Source organism: Balaenoptera acutorostrata, chromosome 1 (genome assembly GCF_949987535.1).
Source record: "Balaenoptera acutorostrata chromosome 1, mBalAcu1.1, whole genome shotgun sequence".
Classification (NCBI taxonomy): Eukaryota; Metazoa; Chordata; class Mammalia; order Artiodactyla; family Balaenopteridae; genus Balaenoptera; species Balaenoptera acutorostrata.
In genome coordinates, this window is record NC_080064.1 from 129,461,499 (window position 1) to 129,482,199 (window position 20,701).

The window sequence follows — 20,701 nt, forward strand, 5'->3', positions numbered from 1 at the left end:
TAATTCTTATGATTACCATGCTCTTAAGTTGCACACTTAAGTGTTATTACCTGGAGCAATGCAACAGAGGATGACCCATTATTGTGAACTCCAAATATGTAACCTAACCCCGAAGGTAAAGGTAGTGTTCAGCCATTGGGAGGTGATTAGGACACAAGGGTCCTGCCTCTTGAATGGGATTAGTGCCCTTATAAAAGATGTCCAAGAGAGCTCTTTTGCAATTTTCTGCTATGTGAGGACACAGCCAAAATTCACCGTCTATGAAGCAGAAAGTTGGATCTCACCAGACACTGAATCTGCCCATGCCTTGATCTTGGAATTCTGGCCTCCAGAACTGTGAGAAATTAATTTCTGTTGTTTATAAGCTACCCAGTCTATGGTATTTTGTTAGAGCAGCACAGACTAAGAGAGAGATCATGGCAAAAAGCAGCAATAGTCACTATAGAAGGCACATAATGCGTTGTTTTCAATTGACACAAAAAACAGAGTTACTTTCAGCCCTATTTTTTTGGTCACTGTATGGGTTTTGTACTTTTTCCCTAACTTTCCACACCCATGGCCATTTGAACTTTCTGCTTACCGGGGAAGACTTTCTCCGGACAGGAGACTTTCAACATTAAAACTTGATAATCCTGGGCAAACTAGGATGGTTGGTCATCCTGCAGTATAAAGAAGTCCCTATACTCCAAAAAAAAAAAAAAAAAAAAATCAAAGTCATTGCCTGGTTGATAAATACACACTGTGAGACTCTTCTTCTAATTTGGCATAACTACCTCTGCTCACCGAGATTCTGCCACAGGTTTCCCAAAGGATACCTTTCTCTCTCCACTCTGTTCCTCCTTCTCCCTCCCAGCACACTTTAAGCTGGCCATTCACTTAGAGCCAAATTAAAGATGTGATAGTGAGCTTCACAACAGAAAGGAGAAATTGAGGCAGTTGTCTGGACAATCTAGGCAAAGAGGTTTGTTAGTGTTGGCAACTTGAAACTAGGCAGAGGTGCGCATGGGCTGTGAATAATCTGATCATTGCCGTCTTCCCTATATTTGGACACATGCAAAAGAAGGAGTTTGTCCTGAGCTAGAGCTGTCTGTGAAATGCTCCAATCGAGGCCAACAAGGAAAACAGGCTCTCTCCCTCAGGAGTGTTATTAAATATAAGAAGCTCTGGCTAGACCTCTTAAGAATCATCTTTGTTCTTCACTTCCCTGTACCTTTCATGGAATTCCTTATTTCTTAAGGGTCTGCCTACAAGTGGTCCTCACCACTCATCTCCAGAAATGAACTTCCCCTTATTTCATTACTGATGAGGTCCCAATCCCATCTCTCCACTCAGGGGCCTGCGTCGGGATGGAGCGTGTTATGTGACACCTGGTTGGCTATAACAAAGTTTCTCCAAAACTTTGAACACTTCTATGAAAACAAAACAAAGCAATCTAAAACAACAACAAAAAGCAATCTATTTCCTGAATAATATTTCAGCCACACTGAATTACACCGTGACCTATGAGCATGTTTGTGGAACACAGAAGTACCTGTAGGGATGGCAAATGGAGTCTGGGTCAAATGGAAAGAGAAGATGCTGTCTAGCAAGGCTCGAAGGTTGTGACCTCCCTCATCCCATGATACGAGGCTGCTCAGGCTAATGCAGCATGCATGCAACTTTCACAGAGAGGAAGCGCTGCTGTGGCTAGGTGGAATGGTTTTCCTTTGATATTGGGAGATTTTCAGTTTAGTAGTGGCCACAGAGGTGGAAATATCCAGAGCTGCCAGCTAGAACTCAGGACAATGTAGAAAAAAAATGTTGGGGTTATTAAAACCGTATTTTACCCAGATGTCAGTAATGGAGACGAGATCTCACAAAGCCCAGCAGTGCTTTTCTTGGTGCTGCCTGGGATCCCAGCCCCTGGCATTGCAAAAATGCTGAAGAAGGCCAATTAATTTGCTGCCAGGAATGTTCTTGGTGCCAGGCAAGGATTCTTGCTTCTGCCTTTCTCAGCTTTTTTAATTTGCTTAGCAGTGGTTTTCAAACCAAGCTCCTACAGGGAACATTCCACGTTCCATGTCTGAAATGTTTAGTGTTGAAGTGTTCTGTCACTAAAATAGAATAATGGAGGTTACATCCCAATTCACAGAGAAAACAAAATTACAGAATAGCTATCCAATTTTAGCTGTTTCTCTCATAAATGTTTGGCGACCTTTCAACATCTGAATGGACAAGTAGCTCATGAAAAAGAAAAAGGAAAAGAAATATTTGTTAAGATGATTGAAAACATCTCTTGGAATCCTCACTCATGTGGGCAAGTTAATCCACTGCTCTAAAGCTTCAGTTGGTTTTACCATCAGTAAATGGGGATATAAAACTTAGCTCACTGGGTAGTTACATTAAACTAGATAATATGTTAGATAATATCTGTAAAGACCTTAGTATAGTTATCTTGGACAAGTTACAGACTCAAAAAATGTTCATCATTTTTAAAAGAGATATGGATACTTGAAAATATGAAATGTAATCCTCTAGTAAAATATTTTTTCCTAGTTTGTGTGATAGAATTAGTACTTGGGTGAGAATTTCATTGTGTTTGGTTTCACTGAATTTTCTATTCAACCTTGCAGTCAACTTCATTGAATATGTTTTCTTATACATTTGCCAATGTTTCCACCTTTTTTCTAGGAAGATAGAAATCCTGTGCTAAGATCTTAATTTTGGATTCCATCTTTTTGTTTCTATTCAATTACTTTGTCATTCCTTTCTGGTGTTAAAAACAAGAAAACCAGCCCAAAGTGGAGTTGTTCATGCTAAGTTCCATGTCACCAGACTGAGACTTAATTATAGTTTCAGCTTTTCCAGGGATGAAATCTGAAACCTGTCAATCAAAAACTGCCTGATCAGCACTAGTTAGGTTAAACTGCCTAATAGACCTCTACCATCCCCTAAAGGAAAGTAACTTTGCAATAACCAATGCACTTTTTTGCCTAGTGTAACTTCCTTGTTGCATTCTGCCTATGGAAGTCTTTCATTTTGTACAACTTCTCAGAGCTTCTTTCTGTCTGTTAGATTGGATACTGCTCAATTTGAATCAATTTTTGCTCAATAAACTCAAACGTTTTAAATATGCCTCAGTTTATCTTTTAACACTGGTCTCAGCTCAGGAGTGGCTCAACTAAGGGGTGAGTTTTCCCTTAGTTTAATCTCTCCAGATGCCCATATCTGCACCCAGCTCATGTGCCTCTTTCACAAATTTTTGTCTCAGCACTGTCTACCCTCTACCTCTGCTATGTATGACTCCATCCATTAGGTCTCACCTAATTGGCCCTAAATCTACATTATCCTGATTTTTTCAGTATTCTTTTGTATCCATACTTTCTCCATGACTAGATTATGAGATTCTTAAGGTTAGGATTACCATATAGTTATTTATTTATTGTTAATCCTTGTAACTCCTAGCAGAGTGTGGGACCCACACTTGGTACTCAACGAATACTTGCTTTCAAACTTTTTCCTATTCAAAACTGAAAGCATTTAGGGGGTCTGAAAAGAAGGATTTCCTCAGGCAATCTTGAATGGCAGATCAGAATGTAAAATTAATACTAATAACAAAATCAGCATTTGGTATTTATAGTATGTTTTATCATATCTAAGTTGACCCTCACAACAACTCATTGAGGCAGGGAGGAATTATTGTAGTTATCTTCATCTTACAGAGAAAGACTTTAACTCATGAGGATTGAGTTACTTTTCCAAATTTGTGCAGATTGAACATTGCAGAGGCAGAATGAGAACCAGATAACCTGACTCTGTGTCCCATACTCTCCCAATGGTGCTGAGCTGTTATCTTCCCAACCCAATTGATGAAATATTTCCCTACAAAATCTCCTCTATATCTGTACATCTGAACCAAGGCATGAGGAGTCATACTTTGCCCTAGAAACAAAAGCTCTCATTGTAAAGAAATTCTTTTTCTGCTTTTCTTTTCTGAACTAAATTTACGTAAGACTTGTGGTCTTGGTTAGGGGTGGATTGTTTTCATTTTAAGTTAAAATATTGCCCTTTAGAGAAAATGGTTGTCTTGGAATTTAGCACCTACACCAAGTGTCCAAGCTTGGAAGTCAGGGCAAGGTAGAATACAGCCAACAGGTGCCCAGGGGGCATCTTAGTAGCTGTAGTCCAGCACAAAGCTGTTGAAGGCAAAGAGGTTGATACTCGTGAGGTACACTTAGGAGGTCTCTCTTGTTGTGCTATTTCAAAATCATTCTTAATAATGCTGGTTCCTTGAGGAAGCAGGGATACACCCTAGGGAAAAAGAATGCCCATACATACAGGAGTTGGATGAAAGCTGAATATTTGCCTCAAGCATTTGACACTGTCTTCCCATCAAGAAAAAAAAAAAGTGAAACTAGAAGCCCCAAAAGATTCTCTTCATAGCAATTCAGATTAATAGTTTAAGACACACTTATAATGTCATAGAAAAGTGGAGAATTCTGTGAACATTTAGTAATTACATAATGCTCAAGTCATAGCAATAATAACACATTCAGCAGTGTATTAAAAATTAAACAAATAAATAATAAGGTATTGTGTAAGAGTATAGAGATATGAAAGAAACCAGAAGAGACTAATGTGAATATTTTTGAGTAGCCAAAGTTAATTTTTTTAGAATCTCTAATAGCCAAAATTCAGTTTTAATGAGGGCATGGTGCTGTTTACAAACAGGAATCCAGCGTATTGTATGTCATAACACTGAAAGAATGAGGCAATACTAAGCTCGGCCAAAACCATGGTTTTGTTTCACTCTTAAATGGTTTAACCATTGTGCTTAAATCACCCAGTTAAATAAATCAGATATATTGTTTGTTTCTTCATTGCCCTGATTGGTTGCTTGATGGAACAGTTCAGTCATAATGGCTGAATTATGGCAGAATTGGTGCCCATAAATATGGTCTAGAGAGGATTATTACTTTTTAGATTGGAAAACACAGTATAGATTTCCTTGTCCAACGTTTGTAATCAACTATACTTTTGTAAGTATCGTCTATAAAATCTCATGCTGGAAGGAATTTGGAAGGGCCAATGATACTTTTTGGCAAAATTTGACATTTGCCTCTTGCACAATTTTGGAAAGAGCTTGGGCTTTGGAGTCAGAAGTCTTGAGTTCAAGTCTTAGTCCTATCTCATGTAACTATGTAAACTCAGTCAAGTCACAATCTCTGGGTGTCTACTTCCTCATTTGTAAAATAGGGGCAATAATACCTACCACACAGGTCTGTAGAAGAGCTATATGGTTGTTTTTTTTTTAATTTGTATTATTTTTAGATTCCACATATAAATAATATCATTTAGTATTTATCTTTTTCTGTCTGACTTACTTCACTAAGTATAATATTCCCTAGGTCCATTCATACTGCTACAAAAGGCAATATTTCATTCTTTTTTATGGCTGAATAATATTCAATTATATATATATATATATATACACTTATCTTCTTAAGCCAATTGTCTATTGATGAACACTTGGGTTGTTTCCGTGTCTTGGCTATGGCAAATAGTGCTGCTATGAACACTGGAGTACATGTACCTTTTCAAATCAGAGTTTTTGTTTTTTTCTGGGTATATACCCAGGAGTGGGATTGCTGGATCATATGATAGCTCTATTTTTAGTTTTTAAAGGAACCTCCCTACTGTTTTCCATAGTGGCTGCACCAATTTACATTCCTACTAGCAGTGTAGGAGGGTTCACTTTTCTCCACACCCTCCCCAGAATTTATTGTTTGTAGACTTTTTGATGATGGCCATTCTGACAGGTGTGAGGTGACACCTCATTGTGGTTTTGATTTGCATTTCTCTAATAATTAATGATGTTGAGCATCTTTTCATGTACCTGTTGGCCGTCTGTATGTCTTCTTTGGAAAAGTGCCTATTTAGGTCTTCTGACCATTTTTTGATTGGGTTCTTTGTTTTTTTGATATTGAGTTATATGACGTGTTTGTATATTTTGGAGATTAACCCCTTGTTGGTTGCATTGTTTGCAAATATTTTCTCCCATTCCATAGGTTGTCTTTTCGTTTTGTTGATGGCTTCCTTTGCTGTCCAAAAGCTTTTAAGTTTGATTATGTCCCATTTGTTTATTTTTGCTTTTATTTCTTTTGCCTTGGGAGGCTGATCTAAGTAAATATTGCTATGATTTATGTCAGAGAATATTTTGCCTATGCTCTCTTCTAGGAGTTTTATGGTGTCATGTCTTATGTTTAGGTCTTTAAATCATTTTAAGTTTATTTTTGTATATGGTGTGAGAGAGTGTTCTAATTTCATTGATTTACATGTAGCTGTCCAGGTTATTTGTTATGTTTGCGTTCTTTGGTAATAAGCATGAATAGAATACACATGACTGGGACCAAACTAGCCCTTGGATCTGGAGATGAATTTGCACTGGACTCTTAGTTTCAATTCATACTTGATAGATGAATAAAGAGACAAATAAATGAAGCATATATTGACTCTCAAATCCTGGAAGAGCTTTTTTTTCTATTCCCAACTATCCAAATCCTTTCCACTTCCTCCGTTAAGCTTTCAGTGAATGCCTCCTTTCATCAGATCTGCAGTGGTCAGCTTCTGCATTTTGAATTTATATATTATCTTTTATTGCTCTTAGGTATCTTTTTTCTATCCAAATAAATTACTAGCTGCTTGAGTGCTGTTATTTCATTATTCCCCCACTGCAACCAAAAGGGTGCCGTCCCCACAAGATGTTTTTAATAAATACGTGCTGACCAATTGACTGGAACCTTGCCTGATGATAGGGGACATTGTGTGGTGGCAAACAGTGGCACAGAGCATGTAATGGAATGCAATCCACTGCTGTGCATACTAACTGATAAATGCAATGATGTTAATGTTACATGTGGTTAGTTTTGAAAATGTATATTAAAAACTTCTTGCTTTATAAAATTCATTGCATTTTATGAAGATTATCTGCACTTTTATTTGTTACTTTTATGGTATAATCAAATTTCAATTTGTACCAGAGTATTGTTTTCAGTTGAAAACTTTGGTGAGAAATACAAGTCCCCTACCATTCTGGGATACGTTAAATTTAAAGTCTCCTGGACGGCCTGATCTTTGTTCAAAAGTTTGCTTTCTTTTGCAACACTTTTCCTGACATCTAACTACTCTGTCTGTTGTCAGATAATATTAATTCAACACACATTGGTGAACACCTGCTATAGGTCATAACCTGTAGTAGCTACCAAGGATTCAGAGATAAATATGACTCAATCCCTGTCCTCAAGGAATCTACTGTCTGAGGGTGGGAATATCATTTTAATAGTTAGCATAAAGCATTGTGGCAAAGGCAGTGATGGTTCCATACACAGTATTGTAGGATCCCACATGAACGCCTCCTAACCAGCCTGGGAGAGATCAAGGAAGGCAAGGAATGGGGAGACAAGAAGCAGAGGACAATCCCATGGAAGACAGTGCTGCTTTATTAGGAAATGGAACTTAAACCCATGCACTATAGGGAGCATAGAAAGTAAGAGTTAAAGATCACTATGTTAGATCACTCTCTCAGCCATGTGTAAGTGGAATTTGGAGGAGGCAACTCAGAATGGAGATAAGGAGACCAAATAGAAAAGTGTTGCAGTAGTTTGGAAAAGAGATGATGAGTTCTACTTGTAGTTATTTTTCATGGAACTGTAGACTGTCTGGTGTTCGAAGGCACTTCTTTCATACTTTATTTATATAGTTAATAGTTAATAAATACCTACTGTATGTGGGACAGTGGGTACAAAGGGACAAAGAGAACATTTAGTCTTTGTCAAAACAGGAAAAATGTAAAAGTATGACAAATGCTGTGAAGTAGGTATAGTTAGGTATTATGGCAGCACCAGTGAAGGACTACTAACTCACCCTGGGGAATCAGGGATACAGCACTGTGAGTCAGCCAGGGAAAGAAGGTGCAGGTACAGAGGCATCCGGGAAATACAGGAATGGGAAATAATATATAAAAGACACAAAGTCATAGAGGGACATGTCATGTTCTCTTCAGGGAAATGTGAATAATTCTGCATGGCTGGAGCAGAATTACACCCGAGGGGCAGAGTGTGAAAGAATATATATCACTGGAAGGAATGTATTTAGGAATCATGTGAAGATTTTAAGCGAGGACAAAACATATTAGATTTATGTTTGGAAAAATCTTCTTCCAGCAGATGGATGGATTTCAAAAGAAAACTGGAGCTAAGGAGACTGTAAGGCAATGATTAGTGTTTAAATAAATGTAGTGGCTGGAGATTAAGTAAAATAGGTCAAATTCAAGAATTGCTCAGGAGGCAAAAATTATAACGGATGATTCCATAGTACTGGGAGCAAATGTTAATGTATGACCCCCACTCAAGAGGAATGCAGGGAAAACCAGGATTTACTAAAAACAAGGAGCAGGCGAGGTATGCGTCTATGAAAACGATGGAAAATGTATGTTTATTTATTTTCCTTTTTTTCTTATTTTGAGCCATGGGATAGAAGTTCTAAGAGCTTAGGTAGTATAAATGTTTGGGGATGTGAGAATGAAAGCAATAGTGAGATAATATGATTGGAAGAATATGAATAAAGAGTATGGGAGAGAAGAGATAAATAAAGGGGCTGCCACTGAGGGCATTAGCCAAGAATAATCAACTGAGTAAGCCATTCATTCACTCAACAAATACGTTTTGATCTCCTACAATGTACTAAGTACTCTGCTAGGTGTTGGGAATACAGTAATGGGCCATGTTTACCAGGGGAAGACTGACCGGCTTTATAGTTGCAGATGTTGAGTTGATTTGGTGCTCTTGCTGGCTGAGGCCTCAATTGGGGAGAGAAAGAATGAAATTAGCAGTCCACGGCATCACCTATAAAAAGCAGCATAGCGCAGTCTACATTACAATACTCATGCACTGGACTCAGCCAGGTCTGAGTCAGCTCTGATGTGTAGGGTATGTGGCCTTGAAAAAGTAATTCAATTTCTCTGTTGTTTTTCTTGTTTATAGAATGAGAATAATGATAGCCACCTTGTAAGTCTACTATGAGTATTCAAATGAGGTGCATTTAAGGGCTAAGTACCCGGCTCAGAGTATGTACAAAATAATTGTTATCATCATCACAATTTGGTACCTATATTTAGAGCCACATGTAAATCAAAGACCTGGTTACCTCAGGACATGGAGACCGACTCTGAATTCACTGAGGCCTGTGTGGGCTGAAGTGACACATAAGGTCAAAGGCAGCTTCTTCTTTTTTTTTTTTTAATTTTATTTATTTATTTATTTATTTATTTATTTATTTATTTATGGCTGTGTTGGGTCTTCGTTTCTGTGCGAGGGCTTTCTCTAGTTGCGGCAAATGGGGGCCTTCTTCATCGCGGTGCGCGGGCCTCTCACTACCGCGGCCTCTCTTGTTGTGGAGCACAGGCTCCAGACGCGCAGGCTCAGCAATTGTGGCTCACGGGCCTAGTTGCTCCGCGGCATGTGGGATCGTTCCAGACCAGGGCTTGAACCTCTGTCCCCTGCATTGGCAGGCAGATTCTCAACTACTGCGACACCAGGGAAGCCCAAAGGCAGCTTCTTTAAGGACGACTAACTTCATGTGCAAGGACCTCAAAATTGCCAGTACTGTTAACTTGCTTATTTTCTACTTTTCTTTTAGCAAGTAAGATCTTTACAATGTCTGATGGATCTGGGACACTTTATTCTACTTCTTTAGATTAGGGGTCCAAATTCCTTCACTGGGATTAAAGCTAATAAAAAAATAATTTATATTTCTATTGAATAGGTTGTGACTACCAAATTCTAGTGATCAATTTGGTTTATGATGCAGGTAACATTCATCCTTCAAGATAATGTTGGAAAAGAGCTTCATGGTAATGTTGGAAAGAGCCTCTCTTCTCATGGAAAAGAGCCTCATGAGAAGAGCTTTGATATCAGCCCAACACAGTTATCAGTCTGCTAACACACTGGGTATCCTGGGGCTTAATCTAATGAAGAGAACAGTAGTACTTATTAAGCATGATGATTCTCTAGGCAGAAATCTTCCCAGGGCACATGTGGCAAAGAAAAAATGAGGCTGTGACTCTGTGTGGAGCTGAAATAATTGGGGAGGCTGGGGGCCAAGCAAAGATAATTATTGTCTCAGTTGTCAGAATAATCCTGCTTACTTGGGTTAGATTGAGCTTATGGAATTGAAGGTTTGTGATGTAGGAGTCATTTTAGAAGGCAGACAACAAAGAGTTATTGTAACTACAGGAGATGTTGAATCTGTTCCTGATTTTACTATGATGGGTAAAGTCTACAGTAACATGAAAAAGTAGAGTAGTAATGCTATGATTTTCAGACCACTCATCTGGCTTTTTAGACCTCCAACAACGTTCTTCCACTTACTGTACAATGTATCTCTCTCTCCAAGGGTGATATGTAAAATATTGGAATACATCTGTAAATCTTTTCTTTATATTGTACAACATTCAGCTATGGAAAAATAAAACACAGAGTCTAAAATCTTTCTGTCTCTTTACTCTCACTGGAAACCCTTGACTCCAGGTTGACACAGCAGAGAGAAACTGGGTGTTGCAAACAGCCTGACTTGGGTTCCAAGTCCACCCTCACTAGCTGTGTGACCTTGGGCAAGTTACGTTCTATTTCAGAAACCCTTGAACCCATCTAAAAAATGACAGTAAGCAAGCCTACCTAGAGTAGCTGCAAGTGTTAAATAGGAAAACCTGTTAGAGCACAGAGTTCAAGGGCCTGAATCACCCTTTCATTTAACCTCACTAAACCACTGGACAGGGACATGGGAGTGTACATAACCAAGCTAATATACCAGAGCCTTGAATTCTAGATCCAACCTTGCCACTTATTCATAGGGTGTCCTTGAGCAAGTCATTTACCTCAGTGGGCTCCAGCCTTCCATGGGTAAGAGGTAAGAATTGGACTCATGGGCCCCAGGGTTTCCCTCAGCTCCTTGAGAAGCACCACACTTCCACAGGTATGCCCAGACAATCTCCACTACTGTCATGACTCTTACTCTTTTTTCACTTGTCCCAATGTCTTCTATTTCATCAGCCCATAGTGATCCTCCTACCTCTGCAATAACATGAGACTTCCTGGGTGTATCACTCACTGTACCCTTCATTGTCACTCACTGAGCACTTGATTATAAGCAGCCTTCTTTTAATTTTTAACCTTTCTTGAATTTTAGGTCTTGGCTCCCTATCTAGAACAAAAATCTTCATGAAGAAAGGGGTCTGTGTGTGTGTGTGTGTGTGTGTGTGTGTTTTATAAAAAAGATTTATAAGATTTACTTCAAGGCCTGAAAATATTGACTAATCGAAAATGGCCCTACTGCAATTTCTTATAATATATAAATACTTAATAAAAAACTTACAAAAATGTAGACACTATTAACTAATTCCTAAACCACACACTATAGGTTTTTCAAAAGCAATAGTAATTTAACAAAATGTAAGGTGACAACACAATATCAAAGAATTTTCACACTCAATGAGGACAGAATCAGCAAGGTACTTGAACAAACACAAATCTTTTTTACACTTTCCATGTTTGTTTCTAACTTTGTTTCATAGAGCCACTGATAATTGAGGCTTCTTTCAAGTATAGGATTTCTAACATTAAATTACATTTTCTAAGTATTTCTATAAAGAATAAATGAAAAGAATACATAATACATTGTTTGCCATAAATTCATACACCAAAAATTCAAAGCAATCCAACTGAATTTATTGCTGCTTCCCCCTTCTCCAACATTAACTTTAGATGTTTTTCTAAATATTATATAAACTGTTTTGTTAAAATTAGTTCTCTCATTTATGTGGATTAGGGGAAAATGGTTTTATAAAGAGTTATCTTTAAAATTAGCTTCTAGATAGCACTCTTTAGCCTTAAATTATATTGTGCACACACAACTACAACAGTTTGCATTTGCTCAGGAACATATAATCATATTAAAAACAAATAACTTTGTATTTCATAGTCTAGTTGGTTCTTCAATAGTTTTCCTAAGTGGGAAACAAGTATTTTGTGTTGTTTAAGAAACTGGTATATATAAATGCACTGCTAGGTGCTAGTTTAAACTTTGAGGAAACCTAAACATGAAGTTTTGGGAGTTTTTTCTAAAATGTAAGAGATATGTGCTTGAGTGCTGCCAGAGGTCTGCGGAGAGAAAGATGCCGCTGTGCGGAGGTGAAGGTAATGACAATGACAGGCACAGAAAGATAGACAACATGAAAAGGCAGAGGACTATGTACCAGATGAAGGAACAAGATAAGCGCCCAGAAAAACAACTAAATGAAGTGGAGATAGGCAACCTTCCAGGAAAAGATTTCAGAATAATGACAGTGAAGATGATCCAGGACCTCAGAAAAAGAATGGACGCAAAGATTGAGAAGATGCAAGAAATGTTTAACAAAGATCTAGAGGATTAAAGAACAAACACCTAGAAGAATTAAAGAACAAACAAACAGAGATGAACAATACAATAACTGAAATCAAAAATACACTAGAAGTAATCAATGGCAGAATAACTGAGGCAGAAGAACAGATAAGTGACTTGGAATACAGGATGGTGGAATTCACTGCTGCAGAACAGAACAAAGAAAAAAGAATGAAAAGAAATGAAAACAGACTAAGAGACCTCTGGGACAATATTAAATGCAAAAACATTTGCATTATAGGGGTCCCAGAAGGAGAAGAGAGAAAGGACCTGAGAAAATGTAAAAAGAGGTTACAGTCAAAAACTTCCCTAACATGGGAAACGAAATACCCACACAAGTCCAGGAAGTCCAGAGAGTCCCAGGCAGGATAAACACAAGCAGAAACATGCTGAGACACATAGTAATCAAATTAACAAAAATTAAAGACAAAGAAAAATTATTGAAAGCAACAAAGGAAAAATGACAAATAACATACAAGGGAACTCCCATAAGGTTAATAGCTGATTTCTCAGCAGAAACTCTACAAGCCAGAAGGGAGAGGCACGATATATTTAAAGTGATGAAAGGGAAGAACCTACAACCAAGATTACTCTACCCGGCAAGGATCTCATTCAGATTCGATGGAGAAATCAAAAGCTTTACAGACAAGCAAAAGCTAAGAGAATTCAGCACTACCAAACTAGCTCTACAAGAAATGCTAAAGGAAATTCTCTAAGTGGGAAACACAAGAGAAGAAAAGAACCTACAAAAACAAACCTATAACAATTAAGAAAATGGTAATAGGAACATGCATATCGATAATTACCTTAAATGTGAATGGATTAAATACTCCAAACAAAAGACACACGCTTGCTGAATGGATACAAAAAGAAGACCCATATATATGCTGTCTACAAGAGACCCACTTCAGACCTAGGGACACATACAGACTGAAAGTGAGGGGATGGAAAAAGATATTCTATGCAAATGGAAATCAAAAGAAAGCTGTAGTAGCAATACTCATATCAGATAAAATTGACTTTAAAATAAAGAATGTTACAAGAGACAAGGAAGGACACTAAATAATGATCAAGGGACAAATTCAAGAAGAAAATATAACAATTATAAATACATATGCACCCAACATAGGAGCACCTCAATACATAAGGCAACTGCTAACAGCAATAAAAGAGGAAATTGAATGCAACACAATTAATAGTGGGGGACTTTAACACCTCACTTATACCTATGGACAGATCATCCAGGCAGAAAATTAATAAGGAAACACAGGCTTTAAATGACACAACAGACCAGATAGATTTAATTGATATTTATAGGACATTCCATCCAAAAACAAGAGATTACACCTTCTTCTCAAGGGCACACGGATCATTCTCCAGAATAGATCACATGTTGGGTCACAAATCAGGCCTTGGTAAATTTAAGAAACATGAAATCATACCAAGCATCTTTTCTGAACACAACGCTATGAGATTAGAAATCAATTACTGGGAAAAAAATGTAAGAAACACAAACACATGGAGGCTAAACAATACGTTACTAAATAACCAAGAGATCACTGAATAAATCAAAGAAGAAATCAAAAAATATGTAGAGACAAATGACAATGAAAACACGATGATCCAAAATCTATGGGATGCAGCAAAAGCAGTTCTAAGAGGGAAGTTTATAGCAATACAATCCTACCACAAGAAACAAGAAAAATCTCAAATAAACAATCTAAATTTGCACCTAACAGAACTAGAGAAAGAAGAACAAACAAAACCCAGAGTTAGTAGAAGGAAAGAAATCATACAGATCAGAGCAGAAATAAATGAAATAGAAACAAAGAAAACAATAGCAAAGATCAATAAAACTAAAAGCTGGTTCTTTGAGAAGATAAACAAAATTGATAAACCTTTAGGCAGACTCATAAAGAAAAAGAGGGACAGGACTCAAGTCAATAAAATTAGAAATAAAAAAAGAGAAGTTACAATGGACACCACAGAAATACAAAGCATCCTAAGAGACTACTACAAGCAACTCCCTGCCAATAAAATGGACAACCTGGAAGAAATGGACAAATTCTTAGAGAGGTATAATCTTTCAAGACTGAACCAGGAAGAAATAGAAAATATGAACTGAAGAATCACTAGTAATGAAATTGAAACTGTGATTAAAAATCTTCCAACAAACAAAAGTCAAGGACCAGATGGCTTCACAGGTGAATTCTATCAAACATTTAGAGAAGAGGTAACACCCATCCTTCTCAAAATCTTCCCAAAAATTGCAGAGGAAAGAACACTCCCAAACTCGTTCTATGAGGCCACCATCACCCTGATACCAATACCAGAGGAAGATACTGCAAAAAAAAAGAAAGTTACAGACCAATATCACTGATGAGTATAGATGCAAAAATCATCAACAAAATACTACCAAACATAATCCAGCAACACATTAAAAGGATCATACACCACAATCAAGTGGGGTTTATCCCAGGGATGCAAAGATTCTTCAATATATGCAAATCAATCAATGTGATACACCATATTAACAAATTGAAGAATAAAAACCATATAATCATCTCAATAGATGCAGAAAAAGCTTTTGACAAAATTCAACATCCATTTATGAAAAAAACTCTTCAGAAAGTGGGCATAGAGGGAATCTACCTCAACATAATAAAGGCCATATATGACAAACCCACAGCAAACATCATTCTCAATGGTGAAAAACTGAAACCATTTCCTCTAAGATCAGGAAAGAGACAAGGATGTCCACTCTCACCACTATTATTCAACATAGTTTTGGAAGTCTTAGCCACGGAAAACAGAGAAGAAAAAGAAATAAAAGGAATACAAACTGGAAAAGAAGAAGTAAAAATGTCACTGTTTGCTGATGATATGATACTATACATAGAGAATCCTAAAGATGCCCCAGAAAACTACTAGAGGTAACCAATGAATTTGGTAAAGTAGCAGGATACAAAATTAATGCACAGAAATCACTTGCATTCCTATACACTAACAACAAAAGATCAGAAAGGGAAATTAAGGAAACAGTCCCATTCACCATTGCAACTAAAAGAATAAAATACCTAGGAATAAACCTACCTAAGGAGGTAAACCAGCTGTATAAGACACTGATGAAAGAAATCAAAGATAACACAAACAGATGGAGAGATATACCATGTTCTTGGATTGGAAGAATCAATTTTGTGAAAATGACTATACTACAAAAAGCAATCTACAGATTCAATGCAATCCCTATCAAATTACCACTGGCATTTTTTATGGAACTAGAACAAGAAAAATCTTAAAATTTGTATGGAGACACAAAAGACCCCGAATAGCAAAAGCTGTCTTGAGGGAAAAAAACGGAGCTGGAAGAATCAGACTCCCTGACTTTAGATTATACTACAAAGCTACAGTAATCCAGTAATCAAGACAATATGGTACTGGCACAAAAACAGAAATATACATCAATGGAACAGGATAGAAAGCCCAGAGATAAACCCACACACCTCTGGTCAACCAGTCTATGATAAAGGAGGCAAGGATATACAATGGAGAAAAGACAGTCTCTTCAATAAGTGGTGCTGGGAGAACTGGACAGCTACATGTAAAAGAATGAAATTAGAACACTCCCTAACACTGTACACAAATATAAACTCCAAATTGATTAAAGACCTAAATGTAAGACTGGACACTATAAAGCTCTTAGAGGAAAATATAGGAAGAACACTCTTTGACATAAATCACAGCAAGATCTTTTTTGATGCACCACCAGAGTAATGGAAAAAAACCCAAAAATAAACAAATGGGACCTATTGAAACTTAAAACCTTTTGCAAAGCAAAGGAAACTACAAACAAGATGAAAAGAGAACCCTCAAAATGGGAGAAAATATTTGCAAACGAATCAATGGACAAAGGGGTAATCTCCAAAATATATAAACAGCTCATGCAGCTCAATATTAAAAAAACAAACAACCCAATCCAAAAATGGGCAGAAGACCTAAATAGACATTTCTCCAAAGAAGACATATAGATGGCCAAGAAGCACATGAAAAGCTGCTCAACATCACTAATTATTAGAGAAATGCAAATCAAAACTACAATGAGGTATCACCTCACACCAGTTAGAATGGGCATCATCAGAAAATGTACAAACAACAAATGCTGGAGAGGGTGTGGAGAAAAGGGAACCCTCTTGCACTGTTGGTGGGAACGTAAATTGATACTGCCACTATGGAGAACAGTATGGAGGTTCCTTAAAAAACTAAAAATAGAATTACCATACATATGACCCAGCAATCCCACTACTGGGCATATACCCAGAGAAAACCATAATTCAAAAAGACACATGCACCCCAATGTTCATTGCAGCACTGTTTACAACAACCAGGTCATGGAAGCAACCTAAATGCCTATCAACAGATGAATGGGTAAAGAAGATGTGGTACATATACACAATGGAATATTACTCAGCCATAAAAAGGAACGAAATTGGGTCATTTGTAGAGACATGGATAGATCTAGAGACTGTCATGCAGAGTGAAGTAAGTCAGAAAGAGAAAAACAAATATCGTATATTAACGGATACATGTGGAACTTAGAAAAATGATACAGACGAACCGGTTCGCAGGGTAGAAATAGAGACCCAGATGTAGAAAACAAATGCATGGACACCAAGGGGGGAAAGTGGTGGGGTGGTGGTGGTGGTGGGATGAATTGGGAGATTGGGTTTGACATATGTACAGTAATATGTATAAAATAGATAACTAATAAGAACTTGTTGTATAAAAAATAAATAAAATAAAATTCACACACAAAAAAGTGAAAAGATTCTGACAATGGGACAGGACCCAACCCCTTAATGGCTAAATAAATTATGATGCTCAAAGTAATTAATAAAAATGATGTGAAATCTACAAAAAAAAGAGAGATATGCATTTAATCACTGTTTATATAGTGAAGGGATGGGATGGCACATACAGACGCAGATGAAACTCTACATTTTGTAAATGTAGAGTTGTAGGATATTCTAAATGGAAAAACTGACACTGACAATTGTTTACAGGAAGCAAAGGTTAAGAAAAATTTTGAAGAATATCTACTCTTAAAAAGGGAGAAGTGTTATACAACACAAAAATGAGACCTAGAGATTCGAAAAACACTCATTTTACTGTTTTAAAAGAAAAACAAAAAAATAATAGGCACAGAGTCTAGACCAATTGAAACTGAGGCAGCTGTAACAAAAATGGAACACAGTACAGTGATTTGAGCCCTTTAAGGAAATGACTAATTAAAATGAAATTTCGCAAGTCTTCATGTCTATAATAATATATAAATGCACAAAATATCAAAAATACGAAGTCTGGATTTTTCCCCTTAGGTTTGTAATAAACTGTCAAACTTCTGCTTAATATAGTTACTTTTATAAGCCTTCTGATTAGTAAAGCATGCTATGCAGGTACATGCATGCTAGAATTTTACCGTGAGAATTATAGTTCTCATCTAAAACTAATGACTTGCCTGTTACCCATATTTATATATATTTCATTTCCATTATAAAACACTTAAGACCTTTCTGGTGGTACATTTTAATCAACATATTATATAAAATAGAATCTTGATTTTTAAAATGAACCTTTTAGTACTGTAACATGATGGGTTTCATTGAACAGTTGGAACATAATATGGTAACTACATTATACTGTTTAAACTAATTCACAGCTGTAGGAAAATGTTTGATTTTTAAAATATAACCAAGATGAGACTGTAGAGTTATGAGCAGTAAAATATTAGAAAATAGTGAATGAATAAATAAGATGCTTTTCCATCAGTGGCCATTCATTATTTTGCTTTTAGGAACCGGGAAGAAATTGTCTTCTTTGAGTTTCAAATGTTCTGGTAACTCTAGTCGTTTCTTGGCTTCCTCAGTATCACCTTGAATTGCTGAAATAAGTGAATCTAAAGAATCAAAGTTCTTTTCTGGTGTGAGGTAGCCAACAATGGCCACATTGAGAATTTCCCCATAGAAGTCCTCTTTGAAAGTATGCATGATATGAGTTTCCATGGACTTTTTTGTATTCTTGTAGTATGGGTTCCACCCTATGCTCACCACCGTCTTATGGACGTCTCCACTTCCAACACTGGCCCAACCATAACATATGCCAGTGGATACATCAGCTGGAAGATTATCTACTACTTGTTCAGGAAAGTTAGCTGTAGGGATGCCCAGCTGCTTGGAGCCGCGACCGAAGCCCCGCACCACCTGCCCGCGGCAGAAGTACGGCAGGTGCCTCATGACGCCGTCCGCTCGGGGTGCGGGCTGCGGTCCAGTCCGCGCGTCCGGCGGCGGCGCCGTCGAGGCGGTATCCCGACCCCCCCCGGACCAGCCGGGGGATACGGGCTGGAGCTGCGCCGGCCGGCCGACCCGGCGAGCACACGGGCTCACAACGGGCCGAGCGGCGCGGACGACACGCTGCGGCGAGACCTTCACGCCGCTGACCGAACAGAAGGTGCCTGGCGACGCAGAGGCTGCGTCTGGGCTCCGGAACGCCGGCGACCGCGGAAGTAAGTCAGGAGTGTTTTATGCTTTGTGGCTTCCTTCAGTTTGTTCCAGGAACAAAGTAGGTGATTAATGATACCTTGTTGAAGTCAACATTAAACGTACAACAGCACAGATGTGTGAGATTATGGATTTAGAACAGGCAACGGCGCCATTCTGGGAAGGGCTGAACCTGATGCCCTGCCCCAATAATCCACTCATCCACATCTTTCCATTTTTTTCTATCCCTCTGCAAGGACTTTTATCAAGGCTTACCTACGCAGGTGGAGAACTAAGCCTGCCTTCTCTCTGAATTTCTGGGAAGTCCTTCTCCAACTTGAACTGTGCTGTTTTACACTGTGAGAGATTTTCAATTCCTTTTTCCTGGGAGCAATGGGCAGAACTAATCTGCATGACATTCTACCGTCTCGGTAGGGGACAGGCAGGTATGACTCAGAGTCTGTTTGGTTTCCAAAACGTCTTTCCAAGGGGTAATGGCTAACGAGCTCACCTTTGAGTCTGCCAATAAAAGAAGCCCAAGGAGACACCCAGGTCAGTTGAAATCCACCAGTCACAGAGAGGGAAGATGAGGCACACCAGCATGGCTTATGAATGCCTGCCAGGCAACCTTATAGACAGGAAACCCTGACTCTGAGAAACTGGCTTCACTGCTTCACTGTGGGATTAGCTGGTGATTAGTCCAGCTAATCACCAGCTAATCCCACAAGTAACTTTTAGTGGGAATAACCAGGAAAAACAAGGGTCATAAAGTCTGTATTCATGAAATTTTAATCTGTGTTAGCGTTTGTCTTAGGGCTCTACTTTTATTTATTCATCAAATATTTGTTGTATCGGGGATGCATCAAACAAAAATCACTGCCCTCCCACCCCTCTGGAACTCATATGCTGTTATAAGACTCAAAAAGCATCCAAATTCATAGAGTTACACCAGCTTACCAACCTGAGCCCCTTTGCCCCTCAGCCCCCAGTCTCTTCAGGGCTTAGTTAACTAGGCTCTATCTCATGTGCAACAAATACCTAGCCCTGTCCTTGCTGCTCAGATATTGATTTCAATATAGTTGAAAAGGTCATAAAAACACCAACATTCACATTCTGGTCATTAGTGTGGTAACACACTTTCTGAACATGTGACAGTTGTGACTGGTGTGTTTTCCAACTCCCTCATCATTAGTGAGTAGCTCCGCAAAGGGTGAAATTAATGATTACCCAATGATGCTGGGGAAAGAGCAGGAGATGGCCTTAACTCCCCTCAAAACCAGAGCACCATCATCATACCACACCTCTTAATAGAACTACACAATTTTCAAAGTGCCTTTACTCATGTTTTCAATTATTGATTGCTTAGAGCTTTGATCAGTTTTCCCAATAAAAACTGAAAACCAACTAGAAATCCAGATTAGTTTTAAAACATATGTCTTGGATGTCCACTATGTGTAAAACATCTTGCCAGGCACTAAAAACCTACAAATGAACAAGAGAGGCAGGACCCCTGCCTTCATGAGAGTGAAAACAAAGATGTGGAGTACTGAGGGAGCTAGGGAGGGACCCTGAACCAGTCTTAGAAAGCACTGGAAGTTTTCTGGGGAAGCTGAGCCCATGCTTGGCCCTGAAGGGCAAGTAAGACTTTGGTGAGTGGAGGAGTTTTAAATATTAGTTTCTCATTGGCCATATGA

The 20,701-nt window shown here is 38.1% G+C and overlaps 1 protein-coding gene across 1 annotated transcript; it reads right to left on the reverse strand.

Moving 5' to 3' along the window:
* Window positions 1–17,516: 17,516 nt before the first annotated feature.
* On the reverse strand, window positions 17,517–19,047 carry LOC103008222 (riboflavin kinase-like). The gene has a single exon (XM_057553510.1). It carries the CDS (start codon window positions 18,762–18,764, stop codon window positions 18,297–18,299), a length of 468 nt encoding a protein of 155 aa, XP_057409493.1. The 5' UTR covers window positions 18,765–19,047; the 3' UTR covers window positions 17,517–18,296.
* Between the last annotated feature and the right edge of the window lie 1,654 nt (window positions 19,048–20,701).